The 21,328-nt window shown below is 33.9% G+C and overlaps 2 protein-coding genes across 3 annotated transcripts in view; both read right to left on the minus strand.

Moving 5' to 3' along the window:
- Window positions 1-8: 8 nt before the first annotated feature.
- Window positions 9-14,844, minus strand: cpeb1a (cytoplasmic polyadenylation element binding protein 1a). 2 transcript variants are annotated; one of them, XM_042752548.1, is made up of 12 exons: window positions 14,645-14,844; window positions 14,052-14,157; window positions 10,200-10,397; window positions 7,692-7,882; window positions 7,344-7,599; window positions 5,596-5,709; window positions 5,014-5,103; window positions 3,240-3,376; window positions 2,961-3,159; window positions 1,927-2,021; window positions 1,760-1,840; window positions 9-1,024 (listed from the first exon to the last, which is right to left on the minus strand). In XM_042752548.1, the coding sequence occupies exons 1-12, from the start codon at window positions 14,657-14,659 to the stop codon at window positions 914-916; spliced, it is 1,593 nt and encodes a 530-aa protein (XP_042608482.1). In that variant the 5' UTR covers window positions 14,660-14,844; the 3' UTR covers window positions 9-913. The 2 variants fall into 2 exon arrangements, with proteins under 2 accessions (XP_042608482.1, XP_042608483.1); XM_042752549.1 differs by lacking the exons at window positions 14,052-14,157; window positions 14,645-14,844 and adding an exon at window positions 10,473-10,880.
- Window positions 14,845-15,265: 421 nt separating this feature from the next.
- LOC109049489 (AP-3 complex subunit beta-2-like) overlaps window positions 15,266-21,328 on the minus strand; it is a 32,555-nt gene continuing 26,492 nt past the window's right edge. The window contains exons 24-30 of the mRNA XM_042752812.1: window positions 20,610-20,838; window positions 20,432-20,516; window positions 20,275-20,333; window positions 19,804-19,872; window positions 19,163-19,177; window positions 17,088-17,226; window positions 15,266-16,458 (exon numbers count right to left, since the gene is read on the minus strand). Of these exons, the coding sequence (XP_042608746.1) occupies window positions 16,269-16,458; window positions 17,088-17,226; window positions 19,163-19,177; window positions 19,804-19,872; window positions 20,275-20,333; window positions 20,432-20,516; window positions 20,610-20,838 (786 nt within the window). The 3' untranslated portion in view covers window positions 15,266-16,268. The remainder of the gene's footprint in view (window positions 16,459-17,087; window positions 17,227-19,162; window positions 19,178-19,803; window positions 19,873-20,274; window positions 20,334-20,431; window positions 20,517-20,609; window positions 20,839-21,328) is intronic.

Here is a 21,328-nt window from a genome sequence, read left to right on the forward strand (position 1 = left end):
TGTTTAAGTGCTTCAACAACTTTATTTTGTCCAATCGGAACATTTGTAAATAACCATGGCAATACTTGCAGAGCAATGAGGTAGAGACTTTGAAAATTCTAAAAAGCGGCTGCAAAAGGCAACGAGGAAGAGATTATACTCTTTGGCACAGCTTCAGCGAGAAACCAGAGCGGCTAACTAAGGTAAGAAGGGTTTAACACGAAACACCAAACTCAACGCGAGGATTCCACCTCTATCTGCTCAAACAAACAATTTTAAAACCACTGGCAAACGTAGTGCTAAGTTAATTTTAAAAAAGTGCTACGGTTTGATAAAAACTATATACAGCACAGAGGTCAGAGAACCATCGGGAGTTGCTAGTGTGTGTCCGATCTGATGGATGATTGACGGCGGGGTGGTTGCTAAGCTTGTCACTTCCTGGAGTATTTCACAGGCCAAGATGCTCATCAACCATTTAATAGTGTTAAAAAGGTTAAATAAAAAGGCCTTACAGGCAAAGAGGCTTGAGGCAGGCAAACTTAAAAACTTAAAAAATCAGGTTCATATGCTATGACCTAAACCAGCAGTAGAAAAGCAGGTAAATCCACCTTAAAAATTTATGAAATGAACCAAAATAATGGTTTTTAAACACTGGTAACAAAAGAGAAGCCGAAGGCACCGACTGGCATTTGCCTGCATCAGAAGGTCAAACCTGCGAGATAAACTAATAATCTGTGCATGCAAAATCTAAAACACAACTCTTAAAATCAGATCTCCATGGCGATGGCTGTCTGGTTAACTGTGCAAACATCAATGAACCCTTTAGAGTGCATAGAGCCTTAATGAACAAGAACGAGAGCAGTGCAATACAACGCAGTGACTTCCTTCCTCAAAACAGTGAACTCAGTCCGGACTCATCCCCACGCCGGCCGGTTTATTTGTGGTTCAGGCTCTTCTGGTTGCGCATGAGAGGCTGATGGCTGCTCAGCACGTCCAGAGAGTGCCGCCAATGCCAGCATGACCGACAGTAGTATTTAAAACAGGCCTGTAGAGTTGAAAAATATACATTTCAGAGCAATACGACAAGAGTTTGGTTTGGTTGGTTGGTGCAGTGTACTGTATGGAACCAATTTATACGTTTTTAGCAATAAATCGCTATGAATCACGTATAGTTGCTGTATAATTTGTATTATACAGTCTGTACACAATCACTTTCAACAGTACTGGAAAAGGCTGTTTTGACACATGATACTTAAAACATAACTTTAAACAAATTTAAAAAGTTGATAATCAATATATGTATTATGTATATATATTTTTTTAAAATGTTTGAGGTTATTAAGAATTTTTTGTAATTGTTTTTGGAAGAAGACTCTTATGTTATTTGATTATTCATTGATTTGTATTGAATTGAAATCAAACCTAGTTAATTGATAATGAAATAATTATAAATAGATATTTATAATAAAATAAATGTTTGTATTATTGTCTACTGAACTGAATTGTTTAGAAATTGCAAAGCTTGCTTTTCAAGACCCAGTGAATCAATAATCAAATCAATTCGCAGTCACCCCAACGATTCACAAACCTACATGTTTGAAATTTTTCCTACAATGAAAAATAAATAAAGATTGAACAAGAACAATGCTTAAAATTATTGCTCACCATCACATTAATGATGCAAATGTACCACTTGTTTGAAGCCAAATTACACCACATGAAGAGACAGTAAGAATCAAACTGAAGCTAAGTGAACTGAGCTGTGACGTGTGATTCCTACCTGAGCTCTGCAGAAGAACGGCCCGGGCTGACTGTTACATATTTGGCACATGGAGTCATCCAGATACGGGTCAATCTGGACCTACAGAGGGAACAGAAAGAGAGTGAGGATGACACACAGGGCTGATCCCACAACATGTGACATATTTGACTTCTGCTCTTCTGTACCTTCTTGGTAAACTTGCAGGTTTTTATCTGCACAAACGCTGCAGTCACGGCTTTCAAGTAGCTCCTCTGACTTCTGAACGTCACTCTGCCAGAGCCTAGATCAACAAACACAATACATTCACTCTGTGGCAAAAAAAAGTAAGACTATATATATATATATATATATATATATATATATATATATACTACACTATACATTTTTTTTTTTAAGTATTACATTTTGATTTTGAAAGTCTCTTCTGCATTTACCAATGGCATGCACCATGTACCAAGGCTGCATTTATTTAATCAAAAATACAGTAAAAACAGTAAAACCGTGAAATATTATAACAGTAAAACAACTGGTTTATATTGTAATATATTTTAAAATCAAATTTATTCCTGAATTTTCAGAATCACTACTCTAGTCTTGTGTCTCTTCAGTCACATGATCCTTCAGAAATCATTCTAATAGGCTCATTTGCTCATTTATTATTGGTGCTCAATTATTAATAATGGTTATTATTATTATTAATGCCGAAAACATTGTTTTTGCAGCTTAATATTTTTGTGGAAACAGTAATACATTTTTCAGGCTTCTTAGATGAATAGATAAAAAGAACAGCATTCCTTTGAAATAATTTTTCATGCATCCTTGCTGAATAAAAGTACTAATTTCTTTTTTTTTTATTGTACCCCTTTTGTATAGTGTATCACAGTTTCCATAAGAATATTATAATATTAAACTGTCTTCAACATCGATAATAATAAGAAACGTTTCTTGAGCAGAGTTTCTTGAGCTTTGCATCACAGGAATAAATTATATTTGAAAATATATTACAATAGAAGACAGTTACTTTAAATTGTAATAATATTTCACAATATTACTGTGTTTACTGTATTTTGTGATCAAATAAATGCAGTTTTGGTGAGCACAACAGACTACTCTTAACTTTATTATAATTCCAAATTGTTCCAACGATTCCAAACTTCTGGTTGCCAGTATAAATTCTACAGCTATTTTCTCAGTGTAGATGAGAGGAGAATGCACAGACCTATGGGATATTTGTGCTTGTCTGTGTCGATGCCTGCGTACATGACCCCTCCGAAGAGCTCGTCCATGATGTGGGCCAGACCCTCTGCGTTTAACATCCCGTGCAGAGCGCCCACGAACACCGTCTTACTGCGGCAGAGGCGCTGGGAGGGACAGCGGATGAAATTGCTGTCTGAGATCACCCACGGGATGACCTGCACCTGCAGTACAGGGAGTGGCAGAGCGGGGTCAGAGGTCAGGGGTCAGTAACGGAGGATGTTTAGGTGCATGTTATTCTCACATCTTTGCTTTGGATCCGCCTGCTGGACAGTTTGAAGTAGAACTCAAGATAATCGTCAGACTGCAGGCGGTGCAGAGTACAGGCCTGCAGGAGCGTCTTCACGGACTTCTCCCAGTCAAACAGCAGATACACATAACCTACACACAAACACACTGGATATGAAAACAAAGTATTCTCTCTCTCTCTCTCTCTCTCTCTCTCTCTCTCTCTCTCTCTTATATATATATATATATATATATATATATATATATATTTACATGATTGATTTATTCAATAGTATAAGTTTTTATAGTTTTTATTTACATACAGTAATATATCATATTTATTATGTATATATAAATACACACTTATACAGTATATATTTTGAAAATATTTACATTTATTTAAATGTATATATTTATATTTATATAATTTATATTATATATAAATATATTTAATACACAAATCTAACATACTGTATTTTTCTTAAATATATACATGCATGTGTGTACACAGTACACACACGTATATTATGTAAACAAAAACTAATGTGAACAAAAACTTTTATTTCGGATGCGATTAATCACAATTAATCGTTTGACAGCACCTATATATATCTATATCTATATATCTATATATCTACATATATATACATATATATGCATACACACACACGCACACACAGTTCTTTTTGATATGGTAATTTATTGCTCACTCTATATTTTTATATTTTTTATTTTCTCTGTTTGTATTTTTCATTGCATTGCATTCAGAATCTCTGAAGCATTTCTATTAATTTAATAATTTTTTTGTTCATAAAAAGGACTTGTCATTTAGATTTGTGGAAATCAAAACCAGTATAAATGCCACAAAGTCAACGGTTAACCAGGTAAAATAAGATTATTATAAATATAAATGTACAAATATATCAATAAATGCGTAAATTATTAAAATTTAATTTTAATAATTATAAAGCAGTCTGCATATATAAAATATATGCATATAAAATATTAATTTAAAATCTACTTTTTACTTTTTATAATTGAATGATTAAATGGTTTGAAGATCATTTTATTGTCATCATGAAAGGCATTTTAAGTAGGGTTATTGTTATCTAAAACTAAGATTATCGAAGACATAATTTAAATTTAAATAAACTGAAATTAAATTTCTTAAATTACTTATTGGAAATAAATAAAAAATAAAACTCAATTAATACTACAGCTGAAATAAAAACAAATTAAACCGAAAAAGAATTAAAAATAAATAAATAATAATAATAATGATAAAAATGACAAACGCAAATAACAGAAGCCAATTAAAAATATTAATAAAAAACTATACTAGTTAATAAAGAATAACAAAATAACACTGATTTAAATGTGCTAAATATTCATTGAAATATCAACAACAATATAAATTGAATAAAAAGTGAAATATCAATAACAATATAAAAGTTATTCTTGCTGATATTTTATTTAACTCAATAAAGATTTCCCATCAAAAAGGTATGTGACACAGATGCTGACAATCTGGAAATGATTTTAAAAGTCTTCTATTTCCTGAAAAGCATGAATAATCCAGCAGAGGGCAAAAGACATGTCACACAATATTTCAGAAAAGCGTTGATCTTGTAAAAGATGTGGAGACCCTTGAAAGCCATGCTTCAGATCTGATACATACAGCTTTATCTGGTTAAACATCAAATATGTTTCCATGTTTTGCAATGACTCAGTATGAGATGCTGCTGGATTGTAGTTGATATATGCAACTATAAAATGAATTTTACTGTTACCTTGTGGAGGACAGCGTGGATGTTTACCGTCTTTCCCAGGCCACTCGACTTTCAATGGACCAAAAACACTAAATGTGCTCAAAAGACTCGCTACACAGAGACAGGAAAGTTATTTACAACTTGTTTGTGTTCAGAAACATAATACAGAATAACAACAGACCCTTTTCATAAGACTATGATGACACTCAATCAGCATCGTAAATCGATTTTTTTTAAAACATATGTGCATTTATAACACTACACTTTGTATCATATCACCTATGCATCAAATTACAAAAAAAGCTAGTTAACACGAGGGTGTTTCTAATGCAGCGTCTATTTGAGGGAGAGTGAATTTGACATCGTTCTCTCTTCTGACTGCCGTTATCAACTTTCTTCATTTGATTGAACATCGTGAAAACACAGTGAAGATTTTCTTTTGCTATTTGAGCAAATGGGAAAGCAAAAATATATATTTGCGGTTCTCTCCCATTCACTGCCCTCCAAGTTTACCCAACTACGATGGCTTCCGCTGCTGAGAAACCCGGAAATGTGAAAAAGGTTTATCTACAGTACATCTCAAATGAGTGTCAGTCATCTCACCCTCTGTGATGTCCCATGGCACTCCTCCCAGAAACACTTTACAGGAGTAAACAGGGTTTTTGTAGTGGCGTGGAGGAAGGTGTCCTTCCCAGGTGTAAGTGGCTTCATTTACAGCTGTGAGAAACAGTCAGTCATAAAATCACAGCAATATTAATAACAGCTATAGACAGTGTGCAGCGCTACTAAACACAAGGTTTTTAAGATGTGTTTTTTTTAAACGTTTAACCATTTTTAAAGCCTGACAAATGAAATAACAGTCAGAAATTTACATATGTGACCCTGGACCACAAAAACAGTCTTAAGTGTCAATTTTTCGAAATTGAGATTTATACATCATCTGAAACTGAATAAATAAGCTTTCCATTGATGTATGGTTTATTACGATCGGACAATATTTGGACGAGATACATCTATTTGAAAATCTGGAATCTGAGGGTGCAAAAAAAATCAAAATACTGAGAAAATCACCTTTGAAGTTGTCCAAATGAATTCTTAGCAATGCATATTACTAATCAAAAATTAAGTTTTGATATATTTACGGTAGGAAATTTACAAAATATCTTCATGGAACATGATCTTTACTTAATATCCTAAAGATTTTTGGCATAAAAAATTTTTTTTTTTAATTTTGACCCATACAATGTTTTTTTTTGGCTATTGCTAAAAATATACCCCAGCAACTTAAGACTGCTTTTGTGCTCCAGGGTCTCACACACACACACACACACATATATATGTATATATTTAGAAATGGAATAGTTTACTGAACATTTAGACAAAATGTAAAAAGAATGTTTAAAAATAAATTAGTAATACATGCCGTTGTTTCATTCCAGCAAGTGTTCATCTTGAAATATTACTAACAATAAAAAAGTTATTCTTATGTTTAGTACATAAAAATCAGTAGATTTCACATCAAAAAGCCAGGTGAACCACAACCTAATATAATTCATTTTCAGAGCGGACAGTAGTGAAGTATTTTTACATTGCTTTAAAAGTACTTTTCAAGTGTCTATACTTTATCAGTGTTTTTCTTTAGGAACCTTTACTTCACAACATTCCAAAGCAAAATATTGTACTTTTTACTGCACTACGTTTCATATCAAATATCATTTAATACTTAATTACATTCGAAATCTAGTACTTACTAGTTTTACTTACTACTAATCTAGTTTTACTAATACTCAAGTAAAAGTAATTAAACAACAACTTTTATTTATGAAACATAGTGCAGTAAAAAGTATGACTTTATGCTTTGGATTTTGGAATGTATTGAAGTAAAAGTTCTCCAAAGAAAAACACTCTGATAACGTACAGATACTTTTTAAATTTATTTGAGTAAAGTAAAAATACTTCACTACTGTCCACCTCTGTATTTTTAGTACTAAAGGGGCTTTTTACTTGATAAAAAGGTATAAAATATCAATCAGATGTCAGAAGACATAGCAAAGTTTTGATCATGATGATAATTGTGATAATTTTGCTTAATCAATATGATAAGTAGGTGTTACAGGATTAATTTTACATTGCTTATTATAAATCTGACAGTCACAATGTGAAATGCTGAAAACAAGCAGCTAGCCATCTGCATTCACACTGAGAGCATCGCATTTTTATCACTTCATGTCAAGTTAAAAATAGTTTGTTTCCACAAGCGCATTGCAAACACCCGCTTTGAGATTCTCAAGCATGTAACATTTATAGTGTACTTCCGAATCTGTTTAGCAGGGTGGCTAATGTCTTTGTACCTGCAGCTTGTTTATGCAGTTTCGCCTCTCTCTCGATGCAGAACGTGGGTTTGTTCAAGCCCAAAGTGTCCCAGCCAGGCCAGACGGGACCTGTGGACCAGCACCCAACCTCTGACCCCTCGGCCCGAGCACTGGGAGCGTTTGTGAAGGTGTTGAGGGGGTTCTGCTCTAAACGAGCATCGGTGTCCAGTTTCACACCCTCCGCCTGCAGTCTGGGCAGCAACAGGGGCAACGGAGGAGAGACTCTGAGAGAGACCTAACGGAGACAGAACTTTACTGTAACACTGTCAGAATCACTGCACTTCCACTTTGGGTTCTGTATCAGAGCGGGGTGTTGTTGTGGCTCACCAGGTGGTCAGATCCTGACGAGATCGCGCTGTTCTCTGAGTTGACGGGGCTGCTGGATCCCGAGTGCAGCAGAGAGTGAGGCTCCAGCGCCGCCATCAGGCTGGAGAAGTGCTCCAGTGGATCTCCAGACGCAGACTCGTGGGCCTGGTGACCCGAATCACCGCCTTCTGAAGCACCCAAGAGATCCAGCGCTGCAGGAGAGAATCAGTGGGATTTTTATGGGATGTGCTTTTTACTGACAGAGCAACTTTTTTACAGTTTTTGTCGATTGAAAAATAAATCCTTTAAATTTTATTTCTTAAATGGTATGTTTTAGTGAAAAAAAATATAACACATATGTTCATCAAAGAATCCTGAAAATAAATGTACAACAGTTTCCATAACAATATTAGGCAGCACAACTGTATTGAAAATTGATAATCATCAGAAATGTTTCTTGTGCAGTAAATCAGCATATTTGAATGATTTCTGAAGGATCATGTGACAGTGAAGACTGGAGTAATGATGCTGAAAATTCAGCTTTGCATCACAGGAATAAATTACTTTTTTAAATATATTAAAATAGAAAACATTTATATTAAATTGTAAAAATATTTCACAATATTACTGTTTTAACTGTATTTCTGTTCAAATAAACGCAGCCTTGATGAGCATAAGAGACTTCTTTCAAAAATATATTTTTTTAAAACATAACCGAGCCAAAATATTATGCAACATCAAATATGAGTATTAACTACTTTTTACAAACTGGCCAACATTTGGCTCAGCCAGTGATGTGAGTTTGGTGACATGTTAATTATTTGTGTATATCTGTCCGAAAATAACACTTTGTCTCTATTCCTGTAAAAAGACTGAATGAATGAGAGATGTGCTGGATGAGACAGCAGAAACCAGCTCAGTCTGTGTGTCTGTCTGTGTGTGTGTGTGTGTGTGTGTGTGTGTGTGTATATGTGTCTCTATTACTGGATTTGGGTCAGAACAAACCTTAGGCACATCATGGCTTTCATTTAAAATACAGATGGACACATGCATTTACGCTTGTAATCTGAGATAGTGAAGCTAAAGAGAAAGTCGAAATGAAATGCAAGCCAACGCTGATGAATCCAGCATTCTGTCCTCTGTGAACGGTGTGAAAATGATTAGTCATGAGTGAGAAATCAAGATATGAGACATCACTACAGTTCAGACCTTCCAGAACAATCCATCAAGATTGTTCTGGAAGGTCTGAACAAAAAACAAAAACATTTTCTTTATCTGTATTTTTATCCTGCCTTTCCATGAAAAAAAATCCTTAAAACAATATGAATTGAAGTGTTAAATACAAGACCTTCAATTACATACATACACATACATATGTATATATATATAATAAATATGGAATTAACGTCAGTGTTGTTAGATTTTTATTTAAATGTATATATGTATATATATATATATATATATATATATATATATATATATATATATATATCTAACACTGAGGTTTATGCTTAAAAAAACTATGTTTAATATATACAAACATTGTATATAGGTATATGTATACGTTTTTAAGTATTCAAATATCTAATTCACAAAAGCAAGAACAATCATTAATTTATATGTACTTAACAGTAAATATACATATATATATATATTAAAAAAATATCAAATGTAACTATATTCCACTATATGAAACCTATATATAATTTAACAAAAATCTATATATTTTTAATTATAATTTCAATTATATATACATATACATATATATACATATGTGTGTGTGTGTGTGTGTGTATTTAAAATAAATAAATAAAATATTTAATTTATATATATACACACACACACATATATATATATATATATAGAGAGAGAGAGAGAGAGAGAGAGAGAGAGAGAGAGTAAAATATACGGTATAAAATATACAGTAAATATACATATTCTATAAAAAATTTAAAATTTTACTACATTTCAATATATGAAATCTATATTTAAGTATAAAGATCTCTATATTTTTAATTATATATATTTATATTTTTAAATAAAGTATTTAAATGAATAAAAAAATCATACATTCAATAAAGATTAAATTAATGATGCACTTTACAATAAATATAGATATCATATAAATAATATAAAACTATGTATATTACGTGTATATATATATATATATATATACATACATATATTATATTTTTATAAATTATATAAAAACACATTGATTGTGAAGTGCATATAAAGTGCATATAAATGAACAACATAAACAGTATTCAGGGTAGTCTCTGAAGTCAATGCTTATTTAAATTCTACAAAATTTTGCTACTCAAGTAAATGTATCTTGTTTAAAGGGATATCTATATATTTTATCTTATTTGTTTTATAAAATATTTTATTTTTTATATTACATATTAAAATTACTTATATAGTTTATATATATATTACTGTATATTCCTAGATAATAAAGCAGTCTGAAACTAGCTTGAACAGAGAGATAGGAGCGGCCATTCAACATTCAAGCACAGGTTCACTCACCGGGCATTTGGGAGCAGGGTTGGGTCGACCGCTGGGACTCGGGGCGGCTCCAGGGCTGCTGGTTCCAGCAGGGGAAGCTCAGAGACAGCAGGCCCAGACTGAGCTCATCAACACTGGGCACGGCAGCCAGAGGATCCTGCTGCTCTGGAGCAAACAGCATGCTGCTAACCAGCGGAGAGCAGCCTGTGCCCGAACCATCTATGAGAGAGAAAGAGAGAGAGAGAGTTACAGAGGCACAAAGACACACAACCGAACCTGGTTTCCCATACCGACCTGCCGTGGGTCCAGTGGAGTTCATCATACCGCTGTGTGTTCATCACTGACCTGTTAAACATGTGACCGGCCCGCTCAAACCTCACACACTGCTGCTAGTGCTAAAGCCATGCTCACTCCATCATACACACACTCGGTCTGCCAGAACAGCCTCACCACCTCCCGTCCCTGTGTGTGTGTGTGTGTGTGAATCACGTGTACTGTCTGTCTCTCTGGCTCGTCTCCCGTTCATGGCCTGACTCAGCAGAGAGACAGACGGAAGGGGGCAGGGCTCCACTGATCACTATGATTCAGCTCATTTGATTTCACACACACTCGTCTCTCTCTGCTGATCCCAGGCTGTACCAGACGCACCCTAGTGTCCGACTAAAGGGGTGTTCACACTCACAGCGAGGTGATGGAGGTGTGTCCAAAAGTACCCTTTTTATATTAAAGGGGTCATATGATGTGATTTAAATTTTTCCTTTTTATTTTTTTTTATTTTTGTTTTTTGTGATTTTTGTAGATCTGTGAAGTTGCAAAGACTAAAGTCTCAAATCCAAAGAGATATTCTTTATGAAAGTTAAGAGTCAACCACTCCTACCTAAAACGGCTCGTTCTAACACGCCCCCACATATCTATGTCACTGTGTAGGAAGATTTGCATAACGCCGCCCAAATGTTCACGCAAAGAAAGAAGGCGTAACTTTTATTCTCGCTGTTGCTGCTGCTGCCATGTTGTGGAGACGCTGTGTGTTTCCTTGTGAAAGCGAAACTACTTTGTTTGGCCTTCCAAAAGAAGACACAACTAGAAATCAGTGGTTAAGTTGTATTTCAACACTAGTACAAACAGTTCAACCCAAATATTCAGATGTGTGCTACGTATTTTATAGAGGATGAGGCAGGGTCGGCGCATTGGGGGGGTGGGGGAAAATGAGTGTGGAAATTGATTTTATTTATGAAATATAATGGTTTATTTAAAAAAATACAGTTGCCAAATGCATAGGCTTTCTAGCATTAATATGGTGCTACTATAGCAACAATTTAGGACAGTCAGTTTCACAAAATCATATTTTAATTGTTACATCTGACACAAACTTTTTGTGCAAGTTGTTCAGCTAAGAATGCACTACTGAGTAAGCTAAAGGTATGATAAAATAATTCCTTAATGTTAAATAGAGGGCTAGAGGATCGTAGTTTAATTTATTTCGCTGTATTGTTATTGTTTGTTGCTGTTCAAGTTGTTCTAACTTAAAATGATGCATCTGTTAAATGGGTCGTAATTAATGTGTTATGTCAGGGAATCGGTCGCAATGATGTGGTATCAGCTGGTATCAGCTTCTCGCGCATAATACATCATTGTAAAACACTCAAAGCACTCAAGTTCAAAGAAATTCAGCTTCTAAAAACAAGTCTCTAGACCTTGCGGTTTAAAAAAAAAAAAACTTCCACTGACCTGTCTCTCGACCAAAATGCAATCTGTGTGAACCCTGTGTTCTAGTAGTTGTAGTAGTAGCGGGCAGGCTTGTTTACGGTCTGACAAATACGTGAATGGGCCACAAAAGGTTTTTTTGTTTGTTTTTTTGTTTTGTTTTTTACTTTTACTTTTTGCTACGTCATCGCCCTCTTTCATTACCTCAGCCACCCTCTCATCAGTGCTGCACTGGCGCCGGCTTTGGGACGAGAACTGTTTCCTGAACCAGTAGCCTGCAATGTGTCTGTTGCACAACGGCTGTTTCTATAAAGTTGGGCAGTTCAAACTTTGCAAGGACAGGCGCTTCACAGCCTGTAAGTACGTTTACATATTTAAAGAATTTTCAGTTTCAGAAAGCAGGGCATAGAGGAGAAACAATAATGTACATTATGTGGAAAATAATGTTTTTTGAACCTTAAACCACATAAACACATTGCATTACACCAAATACGAAAAAATAATATTCTTTTTAGCAACATCATATGACCCCTTTAAAAATACACAAGCAAGCTCTGGCCAGATGAGAAAAAGTAACACAGAAGTAATGAAATGCATTACTCTCCATAAAAAGTAACTAATTAACTCAATGAGTTACTTTTTTTCAGGGAGAAATGTAATATGTAATGCATTATTTTCAAAAGTAACTTTCCCCAACACTGGCACCACAAAAGGTGTATCCAAAAGTGCGCAACATTGTGAAACATGATCTCCAGATTTATGCATTGTCAAATCTGCCGTGTTTGTTCACTGGCGCTCAGTTTTGTACCCAGATTCATTTTAAACTGATCACCTGACATACGATGTGACAAAAAAAATTTAGAAAACAAACAGCTAAATTTCGCCCCTTTTTATGTCAAACTATTATTGTTATTTAAAAATAAATAAATTAAACTGTAAAAATGTCCAAAGCTGTGAGTAATATTGAAAATACTGTTTCAGTCTTTCTAATTCAAAAGGTTGTGTTACTTGCTGTTTCTTTGTAATAATTTGTGAAATTTACTAGCAAATTCTGAGTGAAAGTTGGTTTACTTTGACTCTGGACAAGCCCTCATCTAAATATCCAGTAAAAACTTTGCAGATAGTCAAAATTTATCTGACAAAACATATTCCACATATTAACAAAATAATATTCTCCAAGGAAAGGTAATGTGCCCCCTTCAATATCGAGTACAATATTTTCAGTATTTCTGCTGTTATTGTGACAAAAAGTTCTTGTTTTCAAACTTTTTGGATGTTGATATATTTATATACTTTATTAAATAAATATGAATTACGTTGTGATTCCAGACATTTATGTTCTTCGTTAAAACAGTGGTTATTTTTTTATTTAGCATTTTAGTTTATATTAAAGTCTGATTATTGTAATATATTGATAATAATTTATTCTTTTAAATAACAATTGATTATTTTAAATATATATATATATATATATATATAATATATATATATATATATATATATATATATATATATATATAATGTAAAGTACTTATAACTCAAGAGTATACATATACAAAAAAAATAAAAAATCATTGAAAAAAAATTGACCATAAGGATAATGAATAGTAATTGCAGGTATGCTAAAGCAATTATTAAATATCTATTTGGAGATTGCTTAACATAATTTAATAGTTTGTGTGGCCTCAGCAGAAGAGGTATCAAACTATCAGTGTTGCACAGTAAGTTATTCTTAATATACAGTAACAACACTTTATAATAAACTTCCATTTGTTATATTGATAGTTATCATAAACTAACAATAAAGAAACATCGGAAGCATTTATTAATCTTAGATTAATCTTAGTTAATGTTAATTTCAACATCTCCTAATTATTCAATATTATTTAATTGAAATGAGCTAACATGAACAAACAATGAAGAGTAGCATTTTTATTAAATAACAACTAACAAAGATTAATACATACTGTAACAAATATTTTGCTCATTGTTAGTTTATGTTGACCTTATTGGGACTGAACATTTTGACGAAAGATAATGAAGGAATAACAGGCAGTGATGAATTGTTCACAATAAGACCAGAAACATGTATTAAGCAGGTAATTACGGTCTAATTTCAATGTCACATTCACATTCAGGAATCAGTGTGTGTGTGTTTATGGATCTCACCTGTGATATGTTTCCAAACGTTTAGCGGATTGGCCCCCGTGAACAGCCCGAAGGGCCTGTGAGCTCCAGGATCTCCATATGCAGCATTGCAGTGTGTTTTCTCTCTCTGTTAAAAGAAACATATGGTGCCAGAATTGTCATATTAGCTGAACACTTCCGTTCTAGTAAACTAAAGAGCAACATTACTTGTACTTGACTTTTTGAGAAGGCCTAGCTTGCTAGGATGTCTGGCTCTACCTCAATATTACAAATAAACAAACTTGAGAGAGCCTACCAAACTATGAAACTCCACTCAATGTTAAAGGAACATTATGGTATCTTAAAACCTAGTGAGCTCCCTATTTAGACAGCAATAATACTACTTCTTTAATTGTTGTATGCCTTAATGCTCTTCATCTTGTTTATTCTTTAGTAAATTGCCTTTTGTGGTTTTATCTCAATTTGTGAAGGCGTACATTGTGTTTGCATTATGTTCATCACACACAGCTAAGCTGCGAATGTTTGGTCCTGATGTAGAATTCGCGCCATTAAAAAACTGAAACTGAAAGTGTGTGTAAAACCCTTTTTTTTTACACACATAGACCGTCTCTTACCCTGTAGAAATCCATTATAGCGGTTCACAAAGACAAAAAAGACGCTAACTTTGACTTTATGAGACGAGTACACTATAAAACGAGTGTAAGGCTGCTGCTCAACCACTCATTAGCGCTCAAACCAGAGCACGTTTCAGTCATTTTCGGATTAAACAGGTGCATGACTCCAGCACGAGCAAATCACGCGCACTGAACACATAGGATACAGTCAGTGCAGAGCGGGGCTAGTTGTCGCACGCGAAGTTAAACATAAGAAGAAAAAAAACAATTTATTAATTACAATGTCTGTATATATAATTTTACGTAACATTTTTGATCAGAAATTGAGGAAAAAATATTTTGATACTAAAAATGGTTTTACCATTTAAACACGTTTGCTGTGACTGCTATTGGGGCATATGTTGTCACAACTGGCAACGTATGTTTCAATGAACTGTATTCTTTGTCAATAACGATGAAAACGACCAGTTAGGCCTACTTTTTGTTAGTTATTATGCAACTAGCAAATGTATAAATAAACCAACTGGAATAAAGTGTGACAATTTAACCCAGTTACATCTATCTGCATAAATATCAAACCATATAAACACAAAGTTGAATAAAAAATACAATCCATCTTGATTTGAGTGTGCGCTCTCTTTTATTGACATTTAAAACTCTTTATAATAAATAGAGATATAATATTCAAACAAATGATTTCCCACAGTCAGTAAAGCTGGATGTCATTGTGAACCTAGGGGAGAAGGAAGATCCGGTTTATGCCATCAAGCACATCATCAAATCTAAAAAAGGTCTAAAACTAACTACTAACAGTGTCTTCACCAGGATAAACGGCTCCAGACTGCATTAAAATATCTAAAATAACCGGATTGTGAGATACTGTATTCTTCTGAGAGCTTCACGAGAACAAGAAGCTGATGAATGTTGAGTGATACACCAGTCCACAGTCCTTAATTCAGCAGTTACACATTCGCAAATACAGATAAGACATACTGTCGAAAGAGATAGTGAAGACGGTGCATTCATACTGATGTGTTTCGGAGCTTTTGATTTTGCTAAAACCAACACGAAACCAGAATGAACATGTTTCAGAGAGTTGAACAAAGTTCATGTTTTCAAAAACAGCTTGAAGTGGTTTCTGGAAACAAGTCTGCTGTCGTCATTGGGATGCGGTCTGGCATCAGATGTAAGACATTACATTCAGAAAATGTGAAAGATAAACACTAAAAATAAACCGCACAGGGTTTCTACTGACGAATCACTCAGATGATTATTAGTCTTGTTTCACTGAGCAGATGGTATCCAAAAACAGCCAGCCATGTTCTGTATATCCTACAGAGCTTCTAAATTTAAACTGACACAAGTTTGTGCATTAATTCGGGAGAATTTATGGTGGAAAGACTGTCTTTACTAACTGTTTTTGATGTCATGCAACATTCAACAGATGAAAATAAAAGAAACATCCTGATTACGGGGCTGTGAATGTTACTGTTGCTGTTCTGATGTCAGTTCGAAGTATTTTTTTTGATGCTACAAGCCAGTCCGCGTTGGGAAAATATCTACACAGAGACGCGAATCAATGCGGTAAGCAGCAATAGGAGGGTGTTGACTGTAGGGGGCGCCATCACTGCGACAGGGCCTGCATGATGTCTTTAACCAGCAGTGTGCCGATCAACATCTTCTCGCAGTTCACCGTCAGCTGAGCTCCGCCGCCTTCCTTCGTAGGGACGGTGACCAGCACGAGACAACCGCTGCTGACCGTTTTCCCTGCGAATCTGTAAACAGGAGCAGAAGGAGGAGGAGGAGGAGGTGTACTGAGATTTCAAAAGATCACAGGCCAGAAAAACAGACAGCAAAGCAAAGAAAGATTTAAAGAGTTTAACTCAAATAATGGACCCTTTACTCAAACCTACATAAAATATACATGAACATACAAATTCCTCAAGCAAATAAAGTAAGATTTAATGTTTTTAATTGAAATTGTTTACAATTTATTGTTACCTACACAAAAATGAAAATTCTGTCATTGGACAGAATGGAATATTTTAACAAAGTCCTTACTACCTTTCTGGGCCTTGAACGTGGTAGTTGTGTTGCTGTCTATGGAGGGTCAGAAAGCTCTCGGAAATCATCAAAAATAACTTCATTTGTGTTCCGAATATGAACAAAGGTCTTGCGGGTTTGGAATGACATGAGGCTGAGTAATTAATTAGAGAATTTTCCCTTTAAGGTTTGATTTTTTAAACTTAAAGGCCCCGTCTCAAACAGCACAGTTAGTGTGTACTTTCTGTACAAGACCAGTGGGCGTCCCATTTGTCATTTTTTGTTTCAAAAGTGTGCTCACTAGCGCCCCCGGCTGTTTACTACACAACAGTCTATGCAAGATTTTGTGGACTCAAAGTCTTCATTTGGGACAGGGCCACTGTCTTCATGTGTGTGTTACCTGCACTCTTTTTCTGAACCGCATGGTACTCTGCTCAAGTTAGCGGTGGCCGTGACTCTCTCAACGATGACATGTTCGTTCACGCATTTCTCTCCCAGCGTCAACTTCTCTGAGATTTCATTCATTCCCATCAGTTTACCTGTGACAAGAAACAGAAAGCATCTCTTCGTCAGATCAGTGCTACATTAATCTGTCCTAACACGCGTCGCTACAGATTAGCTGAAAGCTAGTGAAAATGTTAAATCTTTTATACAGATTATTATTGTTTCGACAACCAATATCCAATATCCAGAACCAAAAAACAGACGCACTAAATTAAAGAATCTAAAGCCAATATAATAATAAATATCGGTTTAAAAAATTATACATATTATGTAAAACACATATTTGTGTATTTATTAATATTTTGAATTAGCTTTTATTTTTGATTTTTAGTTTTAGTAATTTTGTTTGTCATTTTTATGAGCAATTTTTATATTTCTATTTAGCTTTAATTCATTTTCATTTCAATTTTAGTTTTACTAATTTTATTCATTCCAACTTACCGATATTAATTTTATATGGATTATTTTTTGATTCTTTCATGTCTATTTATATTAATTTTATATGGATTATTTTTTGATTCTTTCATGTCTATTTAAAATAATTTAAGTAATCTATATATATATATCTATACATATATATATACTATAATATATATATACACACACACACACACACACATTTATTATTTATATACTATTACAATATTTATTAATATTTTGAATTAGTGTTTATTTTTATATTTTCAGTTTTTCTTTTAATTTTAATTTAAGCTTGAGCAATTTAGCTGTTTCGTCATTTATTCTTTTATATTTCTATTTATCTTTAATTTTCAGTTTTAGTTTTAGTAATTTTAGTACTTAGTACTTTAGTTAGCTGACAAGGCAACATTTCTAATTTTTGTTTTTTCCCATGTTTAAATTTTTCCATCTAATATTTATATTTTTATTTCCGCTTTATTTCACTTCCAAAAAACAATTTGTATTAATTTTAGCTAACAATAGAAACAATGCATAGAATGCATGGCAACAAACCGGCATTTTAAAAATGATCAACCAAGATTATGAATAGTGTAGGAAAAATTCGAAATATATTATGTGCTGAAAAGCATAAATTGAAAATAATTCTGTGTACTTAAATTTATTGCATTCTTAGCTTAGCCGCATGCTAATGTCAGAGTATTGGACTGAACAGTGAACGTCTGTCTGGTCTATTGTGCATTAACAGAGCTGCAGCCCACTAAAAATGTTCAATTCAGTCACTTAAAAGCTCAAAATTTATTAAAAACGCTAGGTTGCTGTCTATGTACAGTAGACAGTACACAACAGGTTTTGTGAACTGTGCGGAGCGTGCCGGCCTCACAAGTGTTGTGATGGTTCAGGGTCAATTGGACAGGTTCAGTGTTTCTAAGGCACATTCCTAGATGCAGCATAATGTTACCTTGACATGGCATGAGGAAATGCATAGTCATGGTAACAGTCGCCAAGGCTGGAGACTGCGGTAAGAGGGAGGAGCAGCTGGAAGCAAAAGCATTTCTAGAATAACAGGAAGGGGTGTGCAGCTAACAAAAATATGATCCAAGAACATTTGGCTAACATTCCCATTAACTTATGAAAACATCTCAATGTTCCAAAAAATCTCAATGTTCTCTGAATTTCCAAAACGTCCAGCTTTTCAAATATTTTCTTTGTTTTTTGTTTGTTTTTTTTGGTTTAATTTTATGGGAATTTTTGTTATTGTTTTTTTTTGATTTTTTTTGAACGTTTTTTAACAAGTTTTTAAAAATTTTAGATTATTGTTTAGATTAATGTTTAACAAAAAAAATATTTAATGAACAATGTATAAATAAGGTTTCTGTGCTAACTTTTTTAACAAGTGTTCTATTAACATTACTGAAAGGACATTTTTCATAACTTTGCCAGAACATTAGCCAAAGTTCTCTCTTTGCTGGTTGTGTGTGTCTGTGTAAACAAATCAGGAACAATAGGGGAAGAGGAGGAGCTATGCTAATTAGCTACATCAGATAAACTTACCATTCAAAAGATTCTCTAACGAACAGCGGCAAAATGAGCCCACGGAAGAGGAAAACATGAGTTTGTTAAACTAATATGTTAAAACAAATACACTAAAATGCTAAACTGACAACCGTTTATGCTGAGCTGTTAGCAGCATGCTAACTACAAGCTATGATGTATGCTAGATTCAGATTCACCTCCCGTATTATGTTCAAAATTTTACTGCTATGGTACTACTTTAACTTCCACTGGATTTTCTATACTGTACATGCTTTTGAAGCTAATACTACACAACACTTTGCGCTGTGGTGAATAATGAATTGTAAGCTAATGAGTTTAGCTAGAAGCTAATGCTTGCATGCAAATGGTAACAGTACACGAGAAAGGGGTCTGTGGTATCAAGAGCCAAAATTCTGGTTACGAAATGTAGTTCTAGAGCACAATGGAAGAATTCAGATTAGGAAAAGCCATGAAACATGAAATTCATATTTCATGAATAATGAAAGAGAGACATAACTTCTCTCACTGTAATATCAACTGCTGAGAGGATCTCTGACACATGTATTTAATGTTTCATGAATAATGAAAGAGAGACATAACTTCTCTCACTGTAAAGGTAAGTCAGGCTGAACAGGAAGAAAAAACTGACATTCTCTTACCTTGCTCCTTCTTGAAGTCATTTTCTGTCAGAAACACAGGTGTCATTAGGTATGGGAAGGAAGAAATTGCTGGTGTGGTTTGTGACAAAAGTAAACAAAGATGCTTGGAATTGGAGTCAAGAAACTGTTATATGATTTATATGAATGGAGGTGATTTATATAAAGAAATATGCAGCCCGTTTAATTGTAAAGGACGAAGAATGGCCATGAAAAGCTAAATTTCGACCATAAATGGACCATTCTATTTTTATTTAATGTCCAGGTGACTAACTAGCTAAAAAAAATGTTCTAAGAATGTTCTGCTTCTGCTTACCATTACATTATGGAACTGTTATTTCTGAATTGTCTCAGATCTTTCCAAATGTTCCAAAAGTTTTTTTAAATGATTTTAGATTTTTTTTTTTATGCAAGTGTTAAGAATATTAAAGAACCAATCATTCTATTATTTTGCAAATATTATGGGATTGTTACTTTGGAATTTTCTGTGAAAGTTCTGTATATTGAAAACAGCAAAGGGCCTAAGACAGATCCTTGTGGCACTCCATATTTTACTGGTGTTAACTGAGATGGGTAACAAGTGTACATCAGGAAATAGAAGTTTATAATTTAGCTCTTCTTAAACACTCACCACAGCTGGAAGTTTGCTGCTTGTGTAGAATCACAGAAATCTATGCCCATCACCACAGTAACCGATTCACCTGCTGCTAACACGTCTGAAAGAACAATGCAAACAGAACAAAAATAAACCTAAAGTAGTCATAGAAAAAGCTTGTGTAGAAAATCTTATACTGTGCAGGGTTGCAGACCTATCTCTGTGAACTCTCGGATCCTCATCCCAGACTGCAGCCTGGGCTCCTCGATGTGCAGGTTTTTGGTCTCGGAGTTGGTGTTGTTGGTGAACTGGATCTGGACGGCCACCATATTAGGGTCTGGACTGAAGGGCTGTCGGCTGAAGCAATACTCAACCGCAAGACCCTCACCTGTTATACGATGTAGGAGCTCATACATCTTTATCGAACCAGAAGGAGCAATGGTCTGTGAGAAAACAGAAGAGATTTTTATATATATATATCAAAATCAATCATATTATACAGTACCGTTCAAAAGTTTGGGGTCAGTAAGATTTTTTTCTTGGAAAGAAATAAAAACTTTTATTCAGCAAAGGATGAATTCAATTGATCAAAAGTGACAGTAAAAACATTCATAATGTTACAAAAAAATATATTTTTAAAGTAACTGCTGTTGTTTTAAACTTTCTATTCAAAATGTAAAAAATTTAATTGTGAATTATTCTCACATTTCTGTCTTTTTCCTTGCAGTTATGAATTTGTATTTCGTAGTTCTGAGGAAAAAGATCTGAAATGCAATATTTAAAATTTACAAAATATTAAATATTACATTTCAGAGCAATATAACAAAATGTTTATGCTTAAAATTGCCAGTGGGAAAAAGAGAAAATCTGAAAATAATAAAAAGAGGTGCATTAAAAAATAAACAAAAAAATTATTTTATAAAGAGAAAATAA

Source organism: Cyprinus carpio, chromosome B25 (genome assembly GCF_018340385.1).
Source record: "Cyprinus carpio isolate SPL01 chromosome B25, ASM1834038v1, whole genome shotgun sequence".
NCBI lineage: Eukaryota > Metazoa > Chordata > Actinopteri > Cypriniformes > Cyprinidae > Cyprinus > Cyprinus carpio.

Coding starts and splice junctions, on each gene's coding strand:
- cpeb1a (XM_042752548.1), bottom strand. Junction 2,022..2,960: donor CAAGCACAAATATCCCATAG/GTCTGTGCATTC, acceptor TTGTTGATCTAG/GCTCTGGCAGAGTGACGTTC. Junction 1,025..1,759: donor CGTTCTTCTGCAGAGCTCAG/GTAGGAATCACA, acceptor TCAACTCTACAG/GCCTGTTTTAAATACTACTG.